This window comes from Calypte anna, chromosome 1 (genome assembly GCF_003957555.1).
Source record: "Calypte anna isolate BGI_N300 chromosome 1, bCalAnn1_v1.p, whole genome shotgun sequence".
NCBI classification, from domain to species: Eukaryota; Metazoa; Chordata; class Aves; order Apodiformes; family Trochilidae; genus Calypte; species Calypte anna.
In genome coordinates this window covers 169,284,646-169,306,641 of record NC_044244.1, presented here as the reverse complement: position 1 = coordinate 169,306,641, position 21,996 = coordinate 169,284,646, and the positions used below count along the sequence as shown (strand labels likewise).

The 21,996-nt window shown below is 41.8% G+C and overlaps 1 protein-coding gene across 4 annotated transcripts in view; it reads left to right on the top strand.

Annotated features, from left to right (window-relative positions):
• Positions 1-21,996, top strand: part of LCP1 (lymphocyte cytosolic protein 1) — a 55,016-nt gene that overhangs the window by 27,420 nt on the left and 5,600 nt on the right. For 3 of the 4 annotated variants that reach the window (XM_030467230.1, XM_030467245.1, XM_030467238.1), the window contains 12 exons: positions 5,640-5,724; positions 7,377-7,528; positions 8,749-8,878; positions 10,986-11,118; positions 11,686-11,767; positions 13,738-13,903; positions 16,479-16,621; positions 18,798-18,893; positions 19,406-19,601; positions 20,412-20,490; positions 20,702-20,816; positions 21,648-21,781. In XM_030467230.1, coding sequence (XP_030323090.1) covers positions 5,658-5,724; positions 7,377-7,528; positions 8,749-8,878; positions 10,986-11,118; positions 11,686-11,767; positions 13,738-13,903; positions 16,479-16,621; positions 18,798-18,893; positions 19,406-19,601; positions 20,412-20,490; positions 20,702-20,816; positions 21,648-21,781 — 1,493 coding nt within the window. In that variant the 5' untranslated portion in view covers positions 5,640-5,657. Of the gene's footprint in view, positions 1-460; positions 521-5,639; positions 5,725-7,376; positions 7,529-8,748; positions 8,879-10,985; positions 11,119-11,685; positions 11,768-13,737; positions 13,904-16,478; positions 16,622-18,797; positions 18,894-19,405; positions 19,602-20,411; positions 20,491-20,701; positions 20,817-21,647; positions 21,782-21,996 lie in introns of those variants that run through there. The other variant, XM_030467253.1, reaches the window with a different exon arrangement.

Sequence of the window (21,996 nt, the reverse complement as noted above, 5' to 3'; positions counted from 1 at the left end):
TATTTTTCTGGTTGGCAAGATGCTTCAGATTTGTCATGAGGGTTTCTGCCCAATTTTGGGGCCACTTTTTTTATTCCTACCTGCTGGTGACATTGTCCTGAGTGGGCTGGATTGCTGGTGGTGCCTCTTTGATATCAACTAGGAAGGAAAGGCTGATGCAGAAGAGAGAAGGGGAAGTATTCCCCGACTCTTACAGAAAGCCAGACATTTGGAAATTGAATTTGTGGATGACACAAGAAAGAGAAAAGGCACTGGAGCTGTGAGCTCTGATAAAGTAAAAGGCAAAGTTTTTTGTGCAGAGGGGAACACAGTCATACACTATCCCATGCAGCTATATTTTGCAACATTGAATGCCTCTTGTTTCACCACTTTCAGAAGAAATAAAAAAGTCTGAAGAGAAGATAGCAGAAGAAAGAGGGAAATGGATATATGACAGGGAACACATGTGCAGTCCTTTACCTGATCCCTCTCCAAAAGCTAGAGGGTTTGTCATAAAAAAATAAATCTCTGACAGCAGAAAGTGAGTAAATATTATCTATTTAATCAACTTTCTTGGCCCTGAGTTCCCAGTTAAGACATTCCTGGTGACTTAAAGATGTTTGTGACTTAAGTATGTATTTGTGGAATGTAATGTTGCCCCACGAAATTTGCTTTTTTGCTTTGGAGAAACATACAACTTGATGTCTAGCTGTAAAAGGCAGTTTCACATCTTCTAGGTTTTCATTGCCTTGCTTTCAATAAAGCTTAAACACCAGAGGAGAGGAGGAAAATATGAAGCAAGGTAACAATTTAATACAAACCCTTAGGTTTTAATGGCTTTGCCATTTATTATTTATATTGCATGGTGGGTGCACACTTTGCCAAGTAATACATAACCAGACAGCTTTTCTGACTATTGCTTCAAAATCAAAAGAGATGAAAGCACATCGATATCACTGTGTTTCAATTTAGCAGTGATGTTCAGGTTTGAGACTATTTTTGTTCTTCCTTTATATTCCAGACTGAAAATAGTTTGTTATTATATCTCTTAAAACATTAGTACAGCCATAGATTCTTCTGAGGATAAGGTCAAATAAAAGAAAGGCTTTATGGCATGGCTGTAATGTATTGGTTTGGAAATGATGGCAGGAAAGGGAGTGCTTTGTAGAGGCTCTTTTGGTATCAGTTTGTTATGATTCTCAGCAGCTTAGGTGATATTTTCCCCTTTTGACATTAACCTGTAACTCAGCAGTCTTCTGGGGAGGAAGGAGTGTATTTGCACAACTTTATTTTTGCTTTTGCAATAATGCATTTATGCTGCTTGGCAAACAAGAGTGAAGTGTCACTTCCAGGCAGTGTGCAATCCGGATATCCTGATGCCATCTGAAGCTCAGCCTGTCTCAAGGAGTGTTTATTCCCCTTCTGAATTTTTATTGCCTTCAATTCCTTTCTTGTTGGCAGTCCCACTGTCTTTCTTGCTCTGACCTGTGGATCTGTCATCTCCTCAGCATCCTGCCTCCACATCTGAGCATGTGCTGACTTTCATCTTGTTCTCTCTAAGCAGCGTCAATTCTTTCCCTCACTTTCGGCCACACCAAGTTCAAGATCCTTCCTCCCAGCAACTGCTGACCTTCAAAATCTCATTTGTGCTGCTAGCTAAGCTGTTTGTATTTGTTCCTTCTCAAAGTTCCCTCTCTCTTGCCATGCCCCCCCCCGCCCAGCTTTCCTCTTTTCTTCTTGCCATACATCTCCGTACTCAAAGCCACCGCCTGGTTCTCATCCACTCATTTTCCCTTTGTTACTCCCTCAGCTCCTCAACAGTTATTCTCTTCAAAGCAGCTGTTTCAACTTGTTCATATTGCCTGTCAGCCTCAGATATTCTCCTATTATACCATCCTCTGCATTTTTTCCCTGCATCTCTGTTGTCATACTGCTTTGGGGAATGATTTGGAGCAGAGCCATATGCTTCCAGTGCCTTGTGGATTATCAGTAACTGGAGTATTCACCCAGGGTTGTTACCTCTGGATGGGGTGCCCAAGGTACTTTCAGGCTGCATTGAGGATGGTGAAATGCTGGAAGTGTTTGATCCTTAGAAGCAAGTGATTCTGCTCTTGGCTGATAAAATCAGAAGGAAAATATTTGGCCTGACCTCCATGACTGTTATCCTGAAGCGTTTTACATTTCTGTGTGCTAAGTATCATCATTTACTTTTAATGATCTAAGCAAAATAAGCAGTTTCTATACTGAAAAGTAGCTTTTTGAAAGTGGATTTGCTTATTTTTGCTGTGTGTTGCCAAGGTTTTGGACTTTTACTCTCTGGCTTTCCCTATGTTTTGTTTTTACTACATGAGCAATTTTAAAAAATGACAATTTGTAATGGTGAATAACTCTGAACCATTTAATCAGAAAATTTTGCTTTTGGTTAACTGAGTGTAAGTTTGAGTTCTTTCACATACTTTACAGAGGTGTTCTGGCTGCAGTTGAACCTGGAAGATGTGCAACAGAGATTTGAACCTCTTTCCCTGCCTTTATTGTAGTACCTTGCCAAAACCAGGACTAGAGATAAGCCTTAGGGGGTGTAGAGTTGGTGGCTAGAAAGGGATTTTCTTGCTGCTATGTATTTTACATGGCAGACGTATTGTGATGAGCAAGAGAGTCAAACCCTCAGAGAGATGATGTAACCCCTGGACCTGGCCTGCCAAAAGATCTGTGCAGATGGCAGCACAGGGCTGGGTGACTGAGGATGTCTGCTAAATCTCACTTCTGTGTTAACAGAGAGGGTTTTTAGTCAGCAACAGTAGGTGATGCTAGATGCTGGAGCTGGCAGCTGAAATCAAAAGATATTAAGGGGATGAAACTGCTAAAGAAGCTCTGTTGTGTGTTGGAGCATGCAGTGACACCACCTCCATCACCTGGACATCACCTCACTCTTTGGATGATCCAAGACCAGTTCTTGCTCTTGGTGCAAAGATTCACCTGATTTCTTGGTTAAGTGTAGCCACCTTTACACCAGAGTGGATAATGTTGACTGTAAAAAACAATGTCAGAAGGGTTCAGCAAAGTCCTTCATCCTACCATGTAATATTAGTATAAATGTCCACACATATCAACATATATACTATTAATAGGATTCTCTCTCTTTAGCTAATCAGTTAGTTACTGATCACAGAATCACAGAATGGTTTGGGTTGGAAGGGACCTTAAAGATCATCTGGTTCCAACCCCCCTGCATGGGCACAGAAACACCTCCTACAAGACCATCTTACTCAAAGCCCCATCCAGCCTGCCCTTGAACACTTCAAGGGATGAGGCAACCACAGCTTCTCCAAGCAACCTGTGCCAGTGTCTCACCACCCTCACAATAAAGAATTTCTTCCTAATATCTAAGCTAAATCTACTTCTTTCATCTTAAAACCATTCCTCCATGTCCTATCATCACATGCCCTTATGAAAAGTCCCTCCCAGTTTTCCTGTAGGTCCCTTTGGGTACTGAAAGGCTGATATAAGATCTCCCTGGAGCCTTCTCTTCTCCAGACTGAACAACCCCAACTCTGTAAGCCTGTCCTCTAGGAGAGGTGCTCCAGGCCTCTCATGATTTTCGTGGCCCTTCTCTGGATTCTCTCTGACAGCTCCACACTCCTTTCCTCCTCTTGTGCTGGTTGCCCCAGAACTGGTCACAGGACTCCAGGTGGGGTCTCACAAGAGAAAAGAGGACACAACTTCTTTTGCAATCAAGAAGAGTCCATTTCATGTTGGTGGTAATTTTTTCTCAAGGTTATGAAGTTCTTTCCAAAAGCAACGTTATAGCCAACAACTTATGGTGTTTCTTATCAGTTAAGCTCTAGAAGTGTCTTCACGCTATTAGAAGTTGTATTTCAAAATATATTGCTTAATCAAGTGACTGGATTGGAAGGGATGATCCTGTAGTAGAATACAGATTTCCTTGCCGATACTTTAAGGTTTTCCTGTGTTCAGATGGATTTTAGGCAATCCACATGTTGCAAAACACACAGCATGCAACAGAAAAAATTGATCATGGGAAATCAGAGACAGGAAAGATACCAGGGTGAAGGGGGAAGACTACAGAGCCAGTTTTACCCTGGCATACATAAACAACATTTTATCACAAGGCTTTTCACAGGTTAGATACACTTTTATTATTATGTTAGCATTTCAGTATCAGTCACCAGCTCCATTGTGCTGTAAAAAGAACGTTGTTCTTGGATTCTTGTGCCCCAAGAGCATTATGAGTTACGCTGCATTTCTCTACTTAAGAAGGTTGGAGTGAAAGAACAGATTTTTCTCAGAAAGGTGTCCTCACCTTAGAAGCACAGTGATGAAGCAGGCAGGGAGACAGCAGACAAAAAGCCAACCACATGAGGTTGCCTTTGGGCTATTTCAAAGCCATGTCCATAGTATCTCTCACAGATACAAGGAATCAATGCATGAGTACAGGAGAGCATTAAATCTGAAGCCTGGATAGGCTGTACACAACTCTGTGTCTTTGTAGAGGCCTATAGCAAATCTGTAATTTTCAAAAGGATCCCTGTATATCTTTCTACAAAGTTTGGAACCCAAACTTCCAGGATGCAATGTTGGGTTTAGTCTGGGAATGAGATATTTCTGATTTTTTTTCCCCCCCTCTTATTTGAACACTGTAGCTACAGCAACCACTTTCCAGGATCAACTCAGGTTTCCATTCTTTTCTATTTAAATTGCTTCTTGCTTAATTAATACTTAAAGAGACATAGGACACTAGAGTCATTCTCACAAATGTAGAATAATAGTCTGTCTCCTGAACACTTCCCTCATGAATAGATGCAAGGGACAATAGATACATGAAAAAGCAGAGGGTCCATCTTCTGGTAGTGTGTTAAATGATGTGACAACTGGAAGAAACTTTCCCTTTCTGATTATTAAGAGAGGTGCCTAGAAAGGGGAAGTCTAATCCTTCCTTCTGCTTTATGTATCTGATGAGAGAAAAGGCAGAAAAACTTATTCCAGCCACCCATTCCTGGGGTGCCACCCAGCCTTGTGCACTAACTTAGGTACCTTGGGGCAAAAGTACCTAAACTCTCCCTGTAGCCAGGAAAAAAAGTGGCCAAACTAGTGCTCTGAATACTCCTTAAAGGAGCTTCTCTCCATCCATCCATCCATCCATCCATCCATCCCATAATGTTGACCAGCCTCCTCGTTAGGTACACAAAGGCAGGAAGTGCAAATATCTCCTAGGGCTTCAGATCCAATCCAGAGCCCCAGGAGCTGGCAGGGATGCTGCTTCTCTCCTAGTGCTGATGGAGCCTGTGGTGAATTGTGTTTCCAAAGGAGGAATAACAAAAAACAGTGGAATTTGTCTGCTTTCTCCACAAGAAACAAAATTTATCAGAGGTAGGTTTTAATTCCAAATAAATTAGTACAAATAACTCAGTTAGAACTTTTAGCAGGGTCTGCCAAAACCACATAGGACATAGAGGACATAGATTTGTATCTCACGTATGCAGGATTTTACCCCATCATCTGATTCTGGGATGCAGAGAGGAACTGGGTTTTTGGCTAAGGGGAACTACTCTGAGATGTTGAGAAGTCAAGTGAAAAAGCCTTTTTTTCATCATGATTACAAACCCAAGGAGGAACCAAACAAATTAAACTCTTTCTTGCAGACCTGCACGAAATAAGAAATGGCATCAACAGCGCACTTCTCGGAGGAGGAGATGGCAGAGCTACAAGAGGCTTTCAGCAAAGTTGGTGAGTACGGCAAAGAGGAAAGACACTGCAGAAGTGTGAAGTCATTGGGACCAAGATGAAACCACACTGACACCTTGCAGAGCCTCTCACAGGGAAAGGTAGAAGGGCAGTGAGCAATGGGGTTTATGGAACAACCTCAAAGGGTCTACAGAAAGCCATGTTGGAAATACCTTCAAATGTTTTCCCAAGAATATTGTTTATTCCTGGCAAACATCTTGGAAGGCAAAAAGTTTTTATTGTAATGTCTGGAGACGAGAGGTGTGGAAGCAGCTACAAAATTTGTAATCCTTTTACAATGACCTTTCAAGTCCTATATTTTTTCAAATGTGTGTTTGCTTTCCAAACCTTTAAAGGTCTCATCTGATTTGTCTCATTTAAACTCATGCAGATCCATCACTGTCAACCTGAATTCTCAGAAAAAACCTTTAGTTTCTCACAGCTCACTTAACTTCTATTAGCAGATCTGTCAGCCTTGCTGGATTATGTGTTAGTCAGTTGTCCTTATTGCTTCAAGTGATGCTAGTTTGGTGTCTGAGCACACAGCAGTCCAGGCTGACAAACTCAAAAATCATGTCACTGTGTTCCTGGTGCCCCAGTGCACTGACAAGGTAAATGCTGGAAGGAAGCTTTCATTCTTCCCCCAGATATATCCCTTTCCAAGTTCAGATTTGATCATTTTGTGACTTTAGAAATGGGATAGGATGCTCTTGGCAATCTGTATTACCCCTGCTAGTGATGCTGAGAGCTCAGCATCTTTTTGCTGCATGCAACAAGAGGCTCACATTGGAACTTCCCAGGCAGGAAATTAGCACATGCTTCTTTGAAATCATCCTGGCCTCTATACAGGGGAAAAAAGAGCCACACAGAAGAAGAAAACCACAGCTATTTAAAACCCAAATATAACTATATAACCATACATAACTATATATAGATATATAACTAAGTACATAACCATAGTGTTTTAACAGAAACTCTCCATTAAGATTAATTTTCCTTTTAATTTGTGGACATTTTCACAAACTGGTAGAAAAGAAAGGATTATTTAACCCATACTAGTGGTCTTCTCATAAAATCTGGCCCTGGATCTTGTAACAGGCTCAGCAGAACTATCCATGTTAACACAATTGCAGAGAAACACCCAAGTATTTATTTTAAGCAAGACCATATGCAGTTACAAGACTCTAAACTCATGACTTCTGATGATATAAGATGCAGAAAAAGGGCCAAAATTCCATGTTAAATCTATGAATATATGTATGTGCAAGGTGCAGCTCAGTATTGCATCAACTCCATTATCTTTAGCTGTTCAGTAAAATCCCTCTATAATTCATGTACGTTTGTCTACCTTTAGACAGTCAATTATATTCATCTTCATATACTATATATCCATTTAGGAATATTTTAACAGGATGTTACTCTATGTCTAAAACTTATAAATTAATCACTGAGGTTTTTTTTTAGTTAAAGGCGATTGTAATTTTCTTTTCTTGGGTGCAAATGACACCACAGTGGTTGAAAAAGTTGGATTTCAAGGTAAAATACCTTTCTGTGTAAGGTACATTTCTGTGGGTAAAATCTAAACAAAAGCCTTTGTGTGCATAAAATATCATTAGGCTGATGTAGAGTCTAAATGTTTGCTTTAATCTTTGCAGATGTCAGTGGGAATGGCTTTATCGATGCCAACGATTTAACAGATGTGTTGAAGGCAGCCAATCTCCCTCTGCCAGGGTACAAAGCCAGAGAACTTATTCAGAATTTGACAACCACAGGGAATGGCAGGATCAGTTTCGATGAATTTATTTCAGTAAGTAAGATGTTATTCATTTAGTAAGTAAGATGCCAGCCTGGATAATCAAGGTGGTCCCCAGGGCACAGCAGGTGAATCATAGAATCATAGAATCGACTGGGTTGGAAGGGACCTCAGAGATCATCAAGTCCAACCCTTGATCCACTACCGCTGCAGTTACCAGACCATGGCACTGAGTGCCACATCCAGTCTCTTTTTAAATATCTCCAGACACGGATAATCCACCACTTCCCTGGGCAGCCCATTCCAATGCCTGATCACCCTCTCCATAAAGAAATTCTTTCTAATATCCAACCTAAACTTTCCCTGGCACAACTTAAGACCATGCCCTCTTGTCTTGTTGAAAGTCGTCTGGGAAAGCAGGCCAACCTCCACCCAGCTACCCCTTCCTTTCAGGGAGTTGTAGAGAGTGATGAGGTCTCCTCGGAGCCTCCTCTTCTCCAGGCTGAACAGCCCCAGCTCCCTCAGCCTCTCTTCATAGGATATGTGCTTAAGTACCTTCACCAGCTCAGTTACCCTAAGTTGCCCCTTCACCAGCTTAGTTGCACGCAGTACAAGGTCTCGTGGGCAACTGGTTAATCCAGGGAGTCCTCTTGCTGGGAGGGATGAGAGCAGGAGGTAACCAAACTAGAAATCCTGCAATCAAATGGGACAAGTTATGTGAATGCAGCTGCATATCGAACTGACTTTCAGTTTGGTTAATGCAGCAGGATAAAAACTTTCAGTTATGAGTTGCAAAAATACTGTGTTCTAGCTAGATGGTTACCAAAAAAAAACCAGCAGATTGAAACTGAAAACTTTATGGGGATTTTTACTATTTAAAAACTTCTTCTTTTTCTGGTCTGAATTGGGACAGATACAAATTCTAAAACAGTGGAATTTCCCTTGGGATAGAGAAACAGAATTTTACTTACCCTAGTTTCAAGCTGAAACAGTTAAAAACCTTCCTCCTGCACATCTTAGCTCTGTGTTTTCATTCCATGTAGGGTTCTGTTACTTAGGTTATCTTTGTTCACTGTTTTGAAAACACAAAAGCTGATATGATCCTGTTCTGCCACAGCAAATACACAGATTTTACACAGAAACCCTCTGAATAACACACAAGCTGTGCTTCCCTGTGTATGAAGCAGAGACAGCTTGTCTCCTGGCCCAAAAGCTCACTGTTTTAGCTTGGTTTAGTTTTCCAAAATTTAAAAATTGCCTTTTGCTTTTGAAAGATTTTCCAAGACCTCAAGAGTGATGATGTTGCTAAATCATTCCGAAAACAAATCAACAAAAAGGAGGGGATCTGTGCAATCGGTGGCACATCTGAGCAGTCCAGTGCTGGCACCCAACATTCTTACTCAGGTAGGTACAGCTGCCCTGTCCTATCCTCATAGCAGCTAGGAAGGAGTATGACCTGGGAGATCATCAGCACCTTATCTGGGTGCAAACCCAGGTACTCTGGCATTGGTGAGCTTTGGGGGACGGTTTAACACTGGCCTGGCAATTAAACCGAGTGACAGACGCTCTCTATTAATCTCTCTCTCCTCCTTGATAGAGAAAGGAGAGAGAATAAGGGAGAGAGACTTATGGGTTGGAAACTAAACTACACAACTTTAATGAAACAGTAATGATAAACAGGAAAAATTACTAAATATATACAAAAATACAGGAAAATGGAAACCACATTCCTCCCCCTTTTCCCCCAATAACCCTCACGTTACCACCGAGGCTGCAGGGCAGCCCTGGGAAAGTCCAGGCTGGACTCCTGGAGTCGGCAGCAGTCGGGAACTGGAGGCAGGAACACACAGATATGGGCTGGCACGGATCAGGACCACAGGCAGACGAACGGACGGGATCCTTCCAGGATGCCGGGTGAAGGAAGGGAAGCAGGAAAGGCAGGAAGGGCAGGCAGCTGGAAACTGGAAGCAGGAAGTCATGTTTTGGCCCTCGTGATGCCTCAAATTTATACTGAGTATGATGTGTATGGGATGGAATACTCTGTTTGGTCAATTCTGGCATCTATCCTGCCCGTTCCTCCCCAAAGGAGGTGGGACCTCTTTATCCTTCTGGATGGTAAAATGTTCTCATCAGAGCTGAGCAGTGTCCTTGGCTCTGCATACCAGTCTCTAGCAGTAACTATAAACATCGAGTGTTATCAGTCCTAGAAGCAGACACTGTCTGTGAAACTTGCTGTTAATTTCAGCAAGTGCAACTACTTACAAGAGACTTAGCTAAAAGCAAAAGTACAAGACAGAAAATCACCTTTATCCTGGCCCAAACCAGGACAGGGCACATCAGTGGCTGGTGCAAGGCAAAAAAAAAAAAAAAAAGTTGTGTAGGTGAGAAACCACCACTGCAGGGGCTTTCTCAAAAATAGTGTGAGCTGGTTTACTGGGTTGGACAGAGCTGTGGCTATGGCAGGAAGCTCCAGCTGGCTTAGCTTCCTTTACCATAAACACATTGCAGACCTGCTGAGGAACAGTGTCCTGGCACAGCTGCAGCAATACAAAGACTGTAGTGGTGTTGTCCCTGCCTACTGGGGAGGCCAGGCATGGGTTCCCCATTATTTCTAGCTCATTTCAATGTGTATTTTACCAGTTCTCTGGTAGTTTCTCTGTAAACTCACCTGTAACCAAATGGCTCTTTTCTTAAGGAGGGCAGGACCCCATCAGGGCTCTTTTCTCAGCCTGTTTCTCCAAGCTGAAGGTTTGGGTTGCTCCTGCTGCCTGCTGGATGCAGCCCACTCCCAAGCAACTCCAGAGGGAGGAGATCTCAGTGCTGGCTGTGTTCTGCAGGGCAGGGGTGGGAAACTCTCTCTGGGGAAGGAAGAGTGGAGAATACTTCCAAGGTCTCCACCCACCCAAAAACAGAGGACACCTTCTCCAAGCTACTGGGGGTGGTGTGAGCTGCTGCTCCTACAGGATAGCAACACTGCAGCCCCTTTGGACTACAGGGACCATTTGCCCATTACCCTCTGAATGTTCCTTGCCAGAGTCCAATACACCCTGGCCAGGTTCTTCTGGATGTTTCAGACTTGGAGGGTGTAATGTACACTGCAAGATTCACTTGAATTGAAGTTCTGTGGGATTTTGGTTGAGCAGTGGTACAACAATGCATTCAAACTGTCCTGCAAGTACAAAAGACACTTAGCAGTGCACAGCAGCTGCTACCTACAGCTTAATCATGTCAGCTTAATTACTAGTCTCCATAGCATGCCTGCCCTCATGACACAGGGCAAGCCCAGTCAGTGGGAAGGAGTATATTAGGGGTATTAACCAGCTGAAGCCCATTGCTGTGTTCAGCTCATTGACCTGTCTCTGCAGAGCCTTATTCCCTCATAGGGGTTTCCTCTGAGGGAAACCCATCACACTGATGGAAGAGTCTTCTCCCTTAGGATTTCTGCCTTTGTAAGTGAATGATGATAGAGGTATTGCTCAGCAAACTGATGGATTTGATCTTGTGTCCACAGAGGAAGAGAAATATGCCTTTGTCAACTGGATTAATAAAGCCCTTGAGAATGACCCTGACTGTAAACATGTGGTCCCAATGAATCCAGAAACAGATGACCTCTTCCAGGCAGTTGGAGATGGCATAGTGCTTTGGTAAATAACACCTCTCTCTCTCTCACAAAGGGGAACTGTGAGTCTGCAGAGGCTCACGCCTCTGCCTCAAGGAAAGCTGCCTTTACATTAAGCTCATGAAGCTTTGCAGATTCAGGGCCTCGATGCTGCTAGGGTTATTGCTGCTTTTATCTTTAAAAATCCAAAGCTTCTGTCATGTTAAATTAATTTTTCTTTGCCTCCAAACTTTGGAATAAGATGAAGTCAGTGAAATTTGAATAGTTACTTGGCTTTATTTTTGTCCAAGGACTTTTAGGGGGTCACATGTAGTAGCATGGGACAGTGATTCCTTCCACAGAAATTTTCTCACACAACTTCACCTTGTGACATTTTTGAACCTACATCTATAGTACAATCTGCAGGTGACCCAAAAGAATTGCTCAAGCATTGCATGTGTGCCTTTGTGTTTAGCACCAGAGGGTGACCATCCATATTTGTTTAATAACTCTCCAGCTTTTTCTCTTAGCCTACAGCATAGTGGCAAAAAGCTGTATGGTATTTTGTGCACACATAGCTAGTAGTGTATTTCTTGTTCTCTTTTATTTTCAGTAAGATGATCAACTTTTCAGTGCCAGATACCATTGATGAGAGAACAATCAACAAGAAGAAACTCACACCCTTCACAATACAGGTACTAAAATGTGAAAAGATTCTTTGTTTCTTTCTCTTAGGGTACTTTGATATAATCACTTAGAGTAAAGGCTGGAGATACCATCGTCCTTCCCAACACAGTCAGGCAAAGTTATTTGTGGCAAAGTGAGATGCTCAGCTTCCCTCACAAAAGCACAAAAACCTTTATTTCTGTTTGTTTCCAAACCTATGAGCCATCTGACCAAGCAAACTGTGTTTGTATTTGTGCTTAACCCAAGGTATAATGTTTGCCAGTTCAGAGCTTAAGTTGCCTTTGTGGTAGATGCCATACATATGCAAGAGCATCCAGATAACAGGCTGACCAGTTCCAGCTGGAGCAGCCCTCAGGAGGCTGAACCTCACATCCAGGGTCACACAGTCATGGCCATGAACTTGAATTCACAGCTGCTGTGTTGCAGGTTGATGTCCTTACCAAAATATTAATTGTGATGCAGGAAGTCCTGTGGTGTGCAACGTGTCTGAGAGGGTTCCATAGCCTTGTCCTCCTTTTACAGTCCATGCTGTTTCACCTTAAATACTGAATAATTTATTTCTATTATGTGCACATGTATATGATTAAAAAATTGGACTAACCCCCCCTAATTTTCACCTCTTTATAGTTTATCTTGCACAGTAATGTGTAGCATGATATTTTTATATGAACAGCATTGATGTATCTGGATACAGAATATAAATAGATATATGGGATAGATATGAACCTAACCTAGTTTAGCTCTCAGCTACTCTGATTTGATGGAACATTGGCCAGGCTTAAGTATGCTCAGAAGCCATTAAATTGGATTTTTATGCTGTATACCACATTTTTCAATTCTAATCATTTTGGTCAGCAGCATAGCTTAGTGATGCAGCTCAGATCAATCCCTGTCACATGTAGACATGATTTGATCAATATAGCTTCCATTTTAACTTAACCCTTTTACAGCTGTCTGGTGGAGAAAAGGTAATTAATTTGAAATGCTCCAATTTTTCTAGCTTATGAGAATTTACATTATATCTCTCTCTGAATTTTGTATCTAATCAAATCTATGTCATGCCAGCAGTGATGAAATTGATGTGAAAAATTGCAAATCTGTTTGATAAATTATATTTTCCAGACTTCTTTGCCTGTTTACTTGCCCTCTGTTTATCAAGTCACTTATATGAATAGTGCAGGCCTACAGGTCAGATTTTCTTAAACCCTTTGTTTTTACTGGGAATGGAGTGGTAAAGCAACATAATGTTCCTGAACCATCACTTTTTTTCTGTCCCTTATGGTGAATCACCCAGTCCCTCTTCTTCCGCTGAACACTCCCAAATCAGGACTCCATATTCCAAAGTTCAAAAAGAAAATATCCAGGCTTAACCAGTTCTGACCCTGGCAGAACTGCAACGTTAAAAACTCATATATATACATATAAAACTCATATATAAATAATGATTCCTGTCATTGTGTGCTTTTTGTATACATTGCCAGACAGCAAATTGTTTGTTTCTTAGGTGTTAGGGCTTTTGCATAGTACTTGGAGAGAGCTAAGCCTGGAACATACACTGGTCAGCTGAGCTGTAGCTCTCTCATCACTCCGTGTGTGCCAGGCAGAGAGGAGGAGAGCTTGCCTCAAGCTGTAGCTAAATCTGCACTTGAACATATGCTTATGCATTGGCTTTAACTTATATTGATAACCAGGACTGAGCCAGGGCACCACTGTGAATGCAGGTGTCAGCTCTGAGCTCCAATGCCCTGTGATATGGTGTCTTTCAACTTTGCTAAAGGGGTCCTTTCCATCTTTGTGTTGGGACTCAGAATTTACTTGTAATCCCAGGAGATTCTGTGTTCTTTTTCTCACCCTGTGAGACACGTCTTTACACACATGCATTCACAGTGAAGCAGCTCATATTTTTCACTACTGCTCCCTTCCTCTATCCTCAGCTCTACTGTTACTGCAGCATTCATAGATTCTCTTCTTCCCCTAGGAAAACCTGAACCTGGCCCTAAACTCTGCTTCAGCCATTGGGTGCCATGTTGTTAACATTGGAGCGGAAGACTTAAAAGAAGGGAAACCTTACCTGGTTTTGGGTCTTTTGTGGCAAGTTATCAAAATTGGACTCTTTGCTGACATAGAGATCAGCAGGAATGAAGGTATGTATGGCTCTTCCTTTCAGTGCTCTACTGTTATCACTGAACAGCCTTTAGGATAAAGCTCTTATTAAAAAAGTATTACTTCATTTTTTGCTTCAAGTATTTGTTGCCTGTCTTCCTGACTGCTCTAGTTTCCCTTACTCTTCACAAGTTTCAGCACTCCAAAATCCAAGGTGGTGTGTAGGCTTGTATGTGCAGAACTAATTTCATGCTTGTTGGGTCAGGAATGATGGTTTACATCCAGGTATGTTGGTGGTTTGGCCCTAAATGTGGGATAAAGAAATGCTACACAGCATTGAGGAAGTTTTGCTCTTTTGTTGCTCTTGTTTGGCAAAGATCTTGTCTTAGTTTGTGAGATCAGAATGATAGAATCAGAATAATTAAGGCTGGAAGGAACCTCTGGAGATCCACCATCCAACTACCCACTTACAGCAGTGCCAGTCTCAAGGTCACAGGTTTGCTAAGAACCTTTTCCAGTGCTCTACAGGAAGCCTATTCCAAACCATTCTTGCTGTGATTTTTTTTCTTATATCTAGTTAGATTTTCCCTTCCTATGTATTTTAACTTCTTATCCTTTTGCTGTGCATACTGGGAAAATACAGCTCTGGCCCCTCTATAATTGTTGAAAACAATACTAGTTCCCTTCTCAGGTCTCTTCCCAGGCTAAGCAAACCCACTGTTCCTATCCTTTTATCAGGTATCAGTGACTCCAGCCCAACTATCTTGGTTTCCCTCCTTTAAGCTTGCTGCAGTTTCTCAGTGTCTCTCGTGTACAGGGGGGTCCCAAACTGGACACAGCACTCCAGATGTGTTTCAGCAATGCCAAAATTCTCTAGTAAATAGCTTCAGTGTGAAGCTGTGGGTGTGTACGTGCATCCACACGGCTTCTTATCTTGCTCTTCCCTGTGCCTCTGGATAATGTGCTTAACCAACAGTGGCACTTCTTTCCTCCAGTACCAAGCAAGTGTTACTTGCTTCACCCTCTTCACTGCTTCACCCCCTGCAAATTTCTATCCCTTTCATAGCCAGACCCACCAGTTCCCAGAGTTCCCAGTTTCCATTCCCTTTTAGGTAGCCTTACCCTGCTTAATTATTAGTTTTTTCCCCTTCTCCTTCACTTCTCAACACAGACTTCAGTTTGTCATGGTAGACAACCCAAGATCTTTCTGATTTCTTTTCAGTTTCTCTCTTTGCCTGACTGATAGCCTTTCTCTGCAGCAGTTCCAGGTGAAATTCCACTTTTTGAATATAAGACAATGAGCTCCCATGAGCATATGGTATCAAGGCAATAATACACAACCTCTATGGGAAACACTTGGGATACACTAATATCATCATATGATATTCCCCTGGTCATATCATATGATGGCTCAGAGTAGCTCAGAAGTCATCTAACACACTCAGGTTGTACTCATCCTGTGTTCATATAAGCTTTTAGCTAATAGCAATTATTCATATTATTTCCCTACTGAATGTCTTTGAACATGGCACTATTAAATTACATTCCACTTTTTATTACTGTCATCTGCTTCTTTCTCTCTGATATCCTGATCCTCCTCTGTATTGCCTATGCCGCCTAGTGAATATCATCATCAAATTTTTAAAACATTGCTACTATTTCTGCCAAGGTAATTGATGCAAAAAAAATATTGAAAACATTAATCCAAACATCAGTCCATGACCACAAGAATCCTTCTTCCAACTTCTCTCAGTGTTAGCATTGTTCTCTTAATAAAATCCACTGTTTACTTCAAAATGCTTCTGTTAACTCCTTCTGGTTCAGTTTAACTCCATAGCATCCGATATCAAATTATCTCTGGAACCTCAGATAAAGTAGGTCTCCACTGTTTCCTTATGTAGCAAATCCATATTTCTTTCAAGGAATGACAAAAGATATTGAAAGGTCAGAGTGGTCCCTTTTTATTATATTAACAATTAGTTTTCATGTTATTAGTTGTTCTTTTCAAAACTTGTTCTAAAGCCTTCCATGCTCCAGAGATGAGCTGAGCATCCTGCAGCTGCATGGATCAGCCTCCTGCCTCTTCCTTCTATCATGAACATAACTACTGTTATTTTTTTCTATATAAATAGGATTTCTTCTGCAGTTCACAGATGAGTTAACCACAGTAGCCCATGAAGTCATGTATATGTTCTTTAGAATACCTGTGTGGATTCAGTTTCAGTGTGAAGGTCACAGATCTCTTTCAGCTAAGATGCAGTCTATGTTCATTTTTCATTCCCATCTTGCCACTGTGCTTAACATTATCATCTTTTCATTAAGATCTGAGGCAAGGAAGCTGGGCAGACCACACTGAAATTTTCTTGCATTTCTAAATGATCCACTACTAGATCCACAACTAGCAGCTTGCCCCCATTTTATTGATGTGACCCTTTTTCTGTTCATGTCTTCTGTCATGCTAATCCAGCTTGAATTTTGGGAACACTTTGGTTGCTCACTTTTAGAAGCAAAATGTGCAAGAGAGAAAATAGCAGATGTTCTCCTCTATGAGTATTCACAATATAATTATTATGAGTATTCACAATATAATTAATTTTTGCTTTTTTCCCTTCTTAGCCTTGATCGCTCTTCTGAGAGAAGGAGAGAGCCTGGAGGATCTGATGAAGTTGTCTCCAGAGGACCTGCTGCTGAGGTGGGCAAACTATCACCTGGAGCATGCAGGATGCAACAAAGTCAACAACTTCAGCTCTGACATCAAGGTATGAGCAACACTGACCAACAATAACAAAACAGCAGCTCCACATCCGAATCCCTGTCCTCCAAGCAGGGATTGTGCACTAAAACAATCCAAGCAGTGGAGACTGCCCTGGAAAATACATGGAGCTGGGTATAGAAAATAATTTATTGGGGTTTACCTTTCCACTCAGTAGTATTCCTCCTCCTCCCAACTTTCCAGTCATCACTGCCAGCCCCAGCACACCAGATGCCTAAGTAAGGAGTAGCTGTGGACTCTGGACAGGGCATATGGACTCTGCTGCATTTTCAGTTTCCTGCCTCTATTGCTCTCCTCCTTCTTAACTGTCCTTAAATGCCTCTTGACCTGGCTTTGGAAAAGGTTCAACCTTACCCAGACATGTAACTAGATCTAGGGCAAGGGGATGGGGCTCTTCCAGTTCCCACACCTGATATTTCCTTCAGCACAGCACCTGGGTTATGTTTACCTCTGTCCCAAACTTTGCTGTAACAGTGCATGCACTTCTCTGCAAGTTTTAATTCAGTGGAACTTTCCATAATAATATAACTAGATGAGGATGAGATCTCCTTGCATTTGCAAGGAGAAGTCTTTATGCAGCATATTTCTTATACTTGGGACTTCATGGGCTTATGGGTGCAGATTTCAGCAGAGCTTCCTCTGTAGGACTTTCATCCTTTCTTAACAGATGTATTTGAGCCTCAGTGGTGCACACTGATGAGTTTCAGACACTAAAGCTCAGCCAGCATGCCAGAGCTTCAGGAGGCATCCCAGGGAGGGTGTCTGAGCTGTCTTTAGGGTAAATCAGGGATTGGCCAGCACACTGAGCTCACCAGCCACTACCCAACCTGCCCATTCCCAGCACAGCATGGGAAAATCCTTGAAAAGTCTTTCAAGGCATGAAAAGTCATTCACCATGGCTTATTTGAAAAAGAACAAACAGGGAAGGCAAATGGAAGGTCTGAGAGTCACGTTTGACAATGCTATTTTTATTGTAACAAGGTTTTTTTGTTCACTGGGTAGAGGTGACAGGAGAATGTCCAGGAAAAGGGAAAAGAATGCACTCTTTCCCATCTTTCTGTAGGCTGGCTGAGAGGTCTATAAGGCAACAAGTCAAAATCCTATCTGCAACTGAAAGATAAATAGTGTTTTTCATATTTACAGTGGGAAAATAAGGCACATGTTTACCTCTCAGAGCCCAAGACTTCAGCCTTTACAGCTGCTCTCTAATTTACTGTGCCTCCCCACCTCAATTCTGTTATAAATAACCACTTCCTAGGTATGGTGGGTAATAATATCAATGTATAAGATTCTAAATAATTCAGGTAAACTGATTTATATTTTGAAGAATATTAGTTGGGTTAGTTAGTCAAGTCCCCAGATGCTACACATGTAACTTTATTTTCAGTTATTTGAGGTATTTATGAAGTGCAATTAATATTTTCCACACATGGAAGCAACATTACCTTTTACAAAAGATTAAAAGACACAGCATGTTAAATCCTTGCTTTGTTCCTGTCCTCTTGCCTGAAAAATGCTGATACTGCTGTTGGTTTTAACTTTTGCCTTGAAAACTGTGCTTTTTCTTCCATAACTGTTCCAGCGTTGCTTTGAAATCTGATTTAAACATCTGCTTTCTCCTGCGTTTTCTTTTATTCAATGCTCAGCCATCTAACTTCTACAGCATTATAAAGGTATGCATTTTCTTACCTCTAATTTAATGTTCAGATTAAGTAATTTCTAATACCTCTTTGTTGTTGCTGTCCTTTTTTCTAAGTGCAACCTGCAGCATTTTGTCTCGTGTGTTGAGTGTTCTGCAGCATGTATATATTAGCTTGGGGAAGAAATCTGGCAAATGTAGAATAAATTAGGAATTGCTAAGTGCTTCTTCCAGTTTAATTAATTTAATCCATAGAATTGCAGATTCATGGAGTAGTTTGGGTTGGAAGGGACTTTAAAGATCATCCAGTTCCAATCCCCCTACCATGGGCAGGGACACCTCCCACCACACCAGGTTGCTCAAAGCCCCATCCAACCTGGCCTCGAACACTTCCAGGGAGGGAGCAGCCCAATAATTGATGTAATAAAAATGAAGCTTGCAGGCACATTGTACAGGGGAGCACTGGCATGCAAAACCTGAGCTTTAGATGTAATTTTCCCCTCCTTTAATTTCTCTGCCACAGGACTCAAGAGCTTATTATCATTTGCTAAACCAAGTTGCCCCCAAGGGAGATGAAGATGGCATTCCGGCTATTACTATTGACATGTCAGGATTAAGGGTAAGATGAGATAAGTTTAGAGTAAATGCCAATATTTTCTGTCTGTTACTTGCATTGCTGGCCAACAGAGAGTTGCACAGGGATGTCAGAACAAGGAAAATCTGTTTAGCATTGTAACATGATCTTGTATTTCAGAAATTAAGGCTTTCAAAGGATCCAGTAATGTGTTTTGCCTTTTGTTAGATATTATCGTGAGAAACTTAAGCAACCATTGAACCACACTGATAAACTACTACCATGTAACAGGTATATTTAAGTACATTTATTTGGGAATTTCTTCAAACATCCCCTCTTATAAGGAATACAAGTGCAAAGGCAGTATGGTGAGACAAAGCCCATCTGAAAACACAGACCTGATGCTAGTGAAAGCAAAAAAGGAAGCAGCTATAAATCTGACAAGGACCTGCTTTAGCAGCCCCACACCTAGCTCTGCAGGCAGAGATCCTGAGTGGGTCTGACGTGCAGTGCCAGGTGGTGGGGTGAGGCTGATGCCCCCTTTTCTGCTGTCCCAGGAGAAGGATGATGTCCAGCGAGCAGAGTGCATGCTGCAGCAGGCAGAGCGCCTGGGCTGCCGGCAGTTTGTCACGGCCACCGACGTTGTCCGGGGGAACCCAAAGCTCAACTTGGCCTTCATTGCCAACTTGTTCAACAAATTCCCTGCCCTGCATAAGCCAGAGAACCAGGACATCGACTGGGGCTCTATTGAAGGTAGGGAAAATGCAAATAAAGGGTGTTCCTGGCCACCTGTGGCACAGTATCCTCAGTTCTGAGTTGGTGACATGTCAACCAAACCTTCTGTCCTGCAGACATACATGCACTGCACCATTAGCACAGGCAGTCTTCAGAAAAAGAAGCTGCTCCTTACCTGTGGCTTCATCTGTTTTGGAGGCCTGTTCTCTAGATACCACATGTTAAAAGGCAAAAAAATGTTTGTGGGAAGCCTGAGCCATTATAGACTACTGAGCGTGCTTGTTATTTGAAATTAGAGTTAGCCTGGCATTCCCTTAACTGAGGATATAATTTAAAAATCAGATCTGGGCAGAAACCTGCTGCCTGCTTGCTCTGGGGTGGGGACAGCATCGCCATAGTGTGGATCATTTCATAGAATCATGGAATCAGATGGGTTGGAAGGGATCTCTGAGATCATCAAGTCCAACCCTTGATCCACTACCACTGTGGTTTCCAGACCATGGCACTGAGTGCCACATTCAGTCTCTTTTTAAATATCTCCAGGCTTAGCTTCTTCCTCAGCCTCACAGGGAAACTGGTCCTGCTTAGGGAATGGGCTGTTCTTGAATTCTTGAAGGCATTTTAGGGCCAATCCAGCTAAATACTCTAATATAGAGGGCATGAAGAAATATTACAGCTGCACCATGCTCTCTTAGTTCAACCAGTCTCTCCTTCTATTTATGGTTCAGTGTGCTGTAAAGTCTGAGTTATGGTTTCATCACATGGCACTAATTTTACTGGAGTGCTGTGTTTTTGCAGACCTGTTGACTGATGTATCTGGTTCTTTAGGTGAGACAAGGGAAGAGAGGACGTTCAGGAACTGGATGAACTCCCTGGGTGTTAATCCACGTGTAAATCACTTATATAGGTAAGAAGAGGTATTTCATTTGCTCCAGATCATAAATACAGTCAGAGAATTGTTTACAGTTACATAAGAACTTTTGGACTCCATAAGAATATATGCTTTTTTTTAATTTTTTTTTTTTCTGTAAGGAAACTGAGTTTTCCTCTATTAACAGTTCAGTTGGATTCTTTTCCTCTGTTGATTGGGCAACTATCTATCTTTTTATTGTTTTCAGTGACCTGTCAGATGCCTTGGTTATCTTCCAACTCTATGAAAAGATCAAAGTGCCAGTAGACTGGAGCAGAGTGAACAAACCACCATATCCTAAACTGGGTGGCAACATGAAGAAGGTACGAAAAACTAGAATAGGTCTAGTATCAATGCCTTATCCTCAGGGGATGTCTACATCATTTCAAATATCAATGTGGGCACTTATGTTGCTCTCAGGTCCTATGTATGGTGCATTAAATGATATTTTGTCTAACCAGGGAATCATTTTGATACATACACTTGACTCACTGGCTCTGTTGACAGGTTAACAATTTTTGTAATGTAAAAAGACTTGACACCTTTTATTTCAATATTTAAAAAATATATTTGCAGACCATTTTTGCTACTGTCTTAGTCACCAATTATAATGCATCTTTGCCATGAGTCATATTGCACCAGATTAATTGCAGGTGTCTGGATCACTGCCCTCCACATCAGATGAAGACAGTGATGTTAAGCATTCTTGACTAGATGCCTCAAGAACCAATTGCAGAGCTGTTGCTAAATACAAAGGTTTCTACCAGCTATCTGGATGAGTAATTCCATCCAGTTAGGCCAGAGTGATTAACTGACCTAAAATATTGACTAGGACACTAATCCTTTGTCTTAGTGCAATGCCACAACGATGGAGATACCCATGAGCCAAAGATTCTTATTTTCCAGTGTAAGCTGTTTTTCAGGCCCTGATGATGAAGTATAACATTTCCTTCTATGTTAAATGTTTCCCATGGTATTTTGGGGATGGAACTGGCTACTAATAGTCGAACAGCTGTATAACCACAGAGCTCCAGAGCTCCTGTTTGCCCAGGAGGATCTGGGTGATGCAATCCAAAGAATTTAAAGTAACATTGTCTTGTCTTCTTTTTTTTTTCCTGTATTTTTGAACTGCTCTAATTGACTGTCATTAACAGCTTGAAAACTGCAACTACGCAGTGGAACTGGGCAAGAATAAAGCCAAATTTTCCCTTGTTGGCATTGCTGGGCAAGATCTGAATGAAGGAAACCGTACTCTCACGCTGGCCTTAATCTGGCAGCTGATGAGAAGGTAGGGCACAAACTTCAAGGTGCTTTGCTATACTCGGTCTGCACTGCAATAGCTTTCTGGTGGTATCACTGAGAAGCCTCTACAAGCTACAGCTTTCTCACTCCTCTGTTTGCACTTAGAGTAACCTTTTTGTCCTGGTTCAGGCCAGGATAAAGGTGATTTTCTGTCTTGTACTTTTGCTTTCAGCTAAGTCTTTTGTAAGTAGCTACACTTGC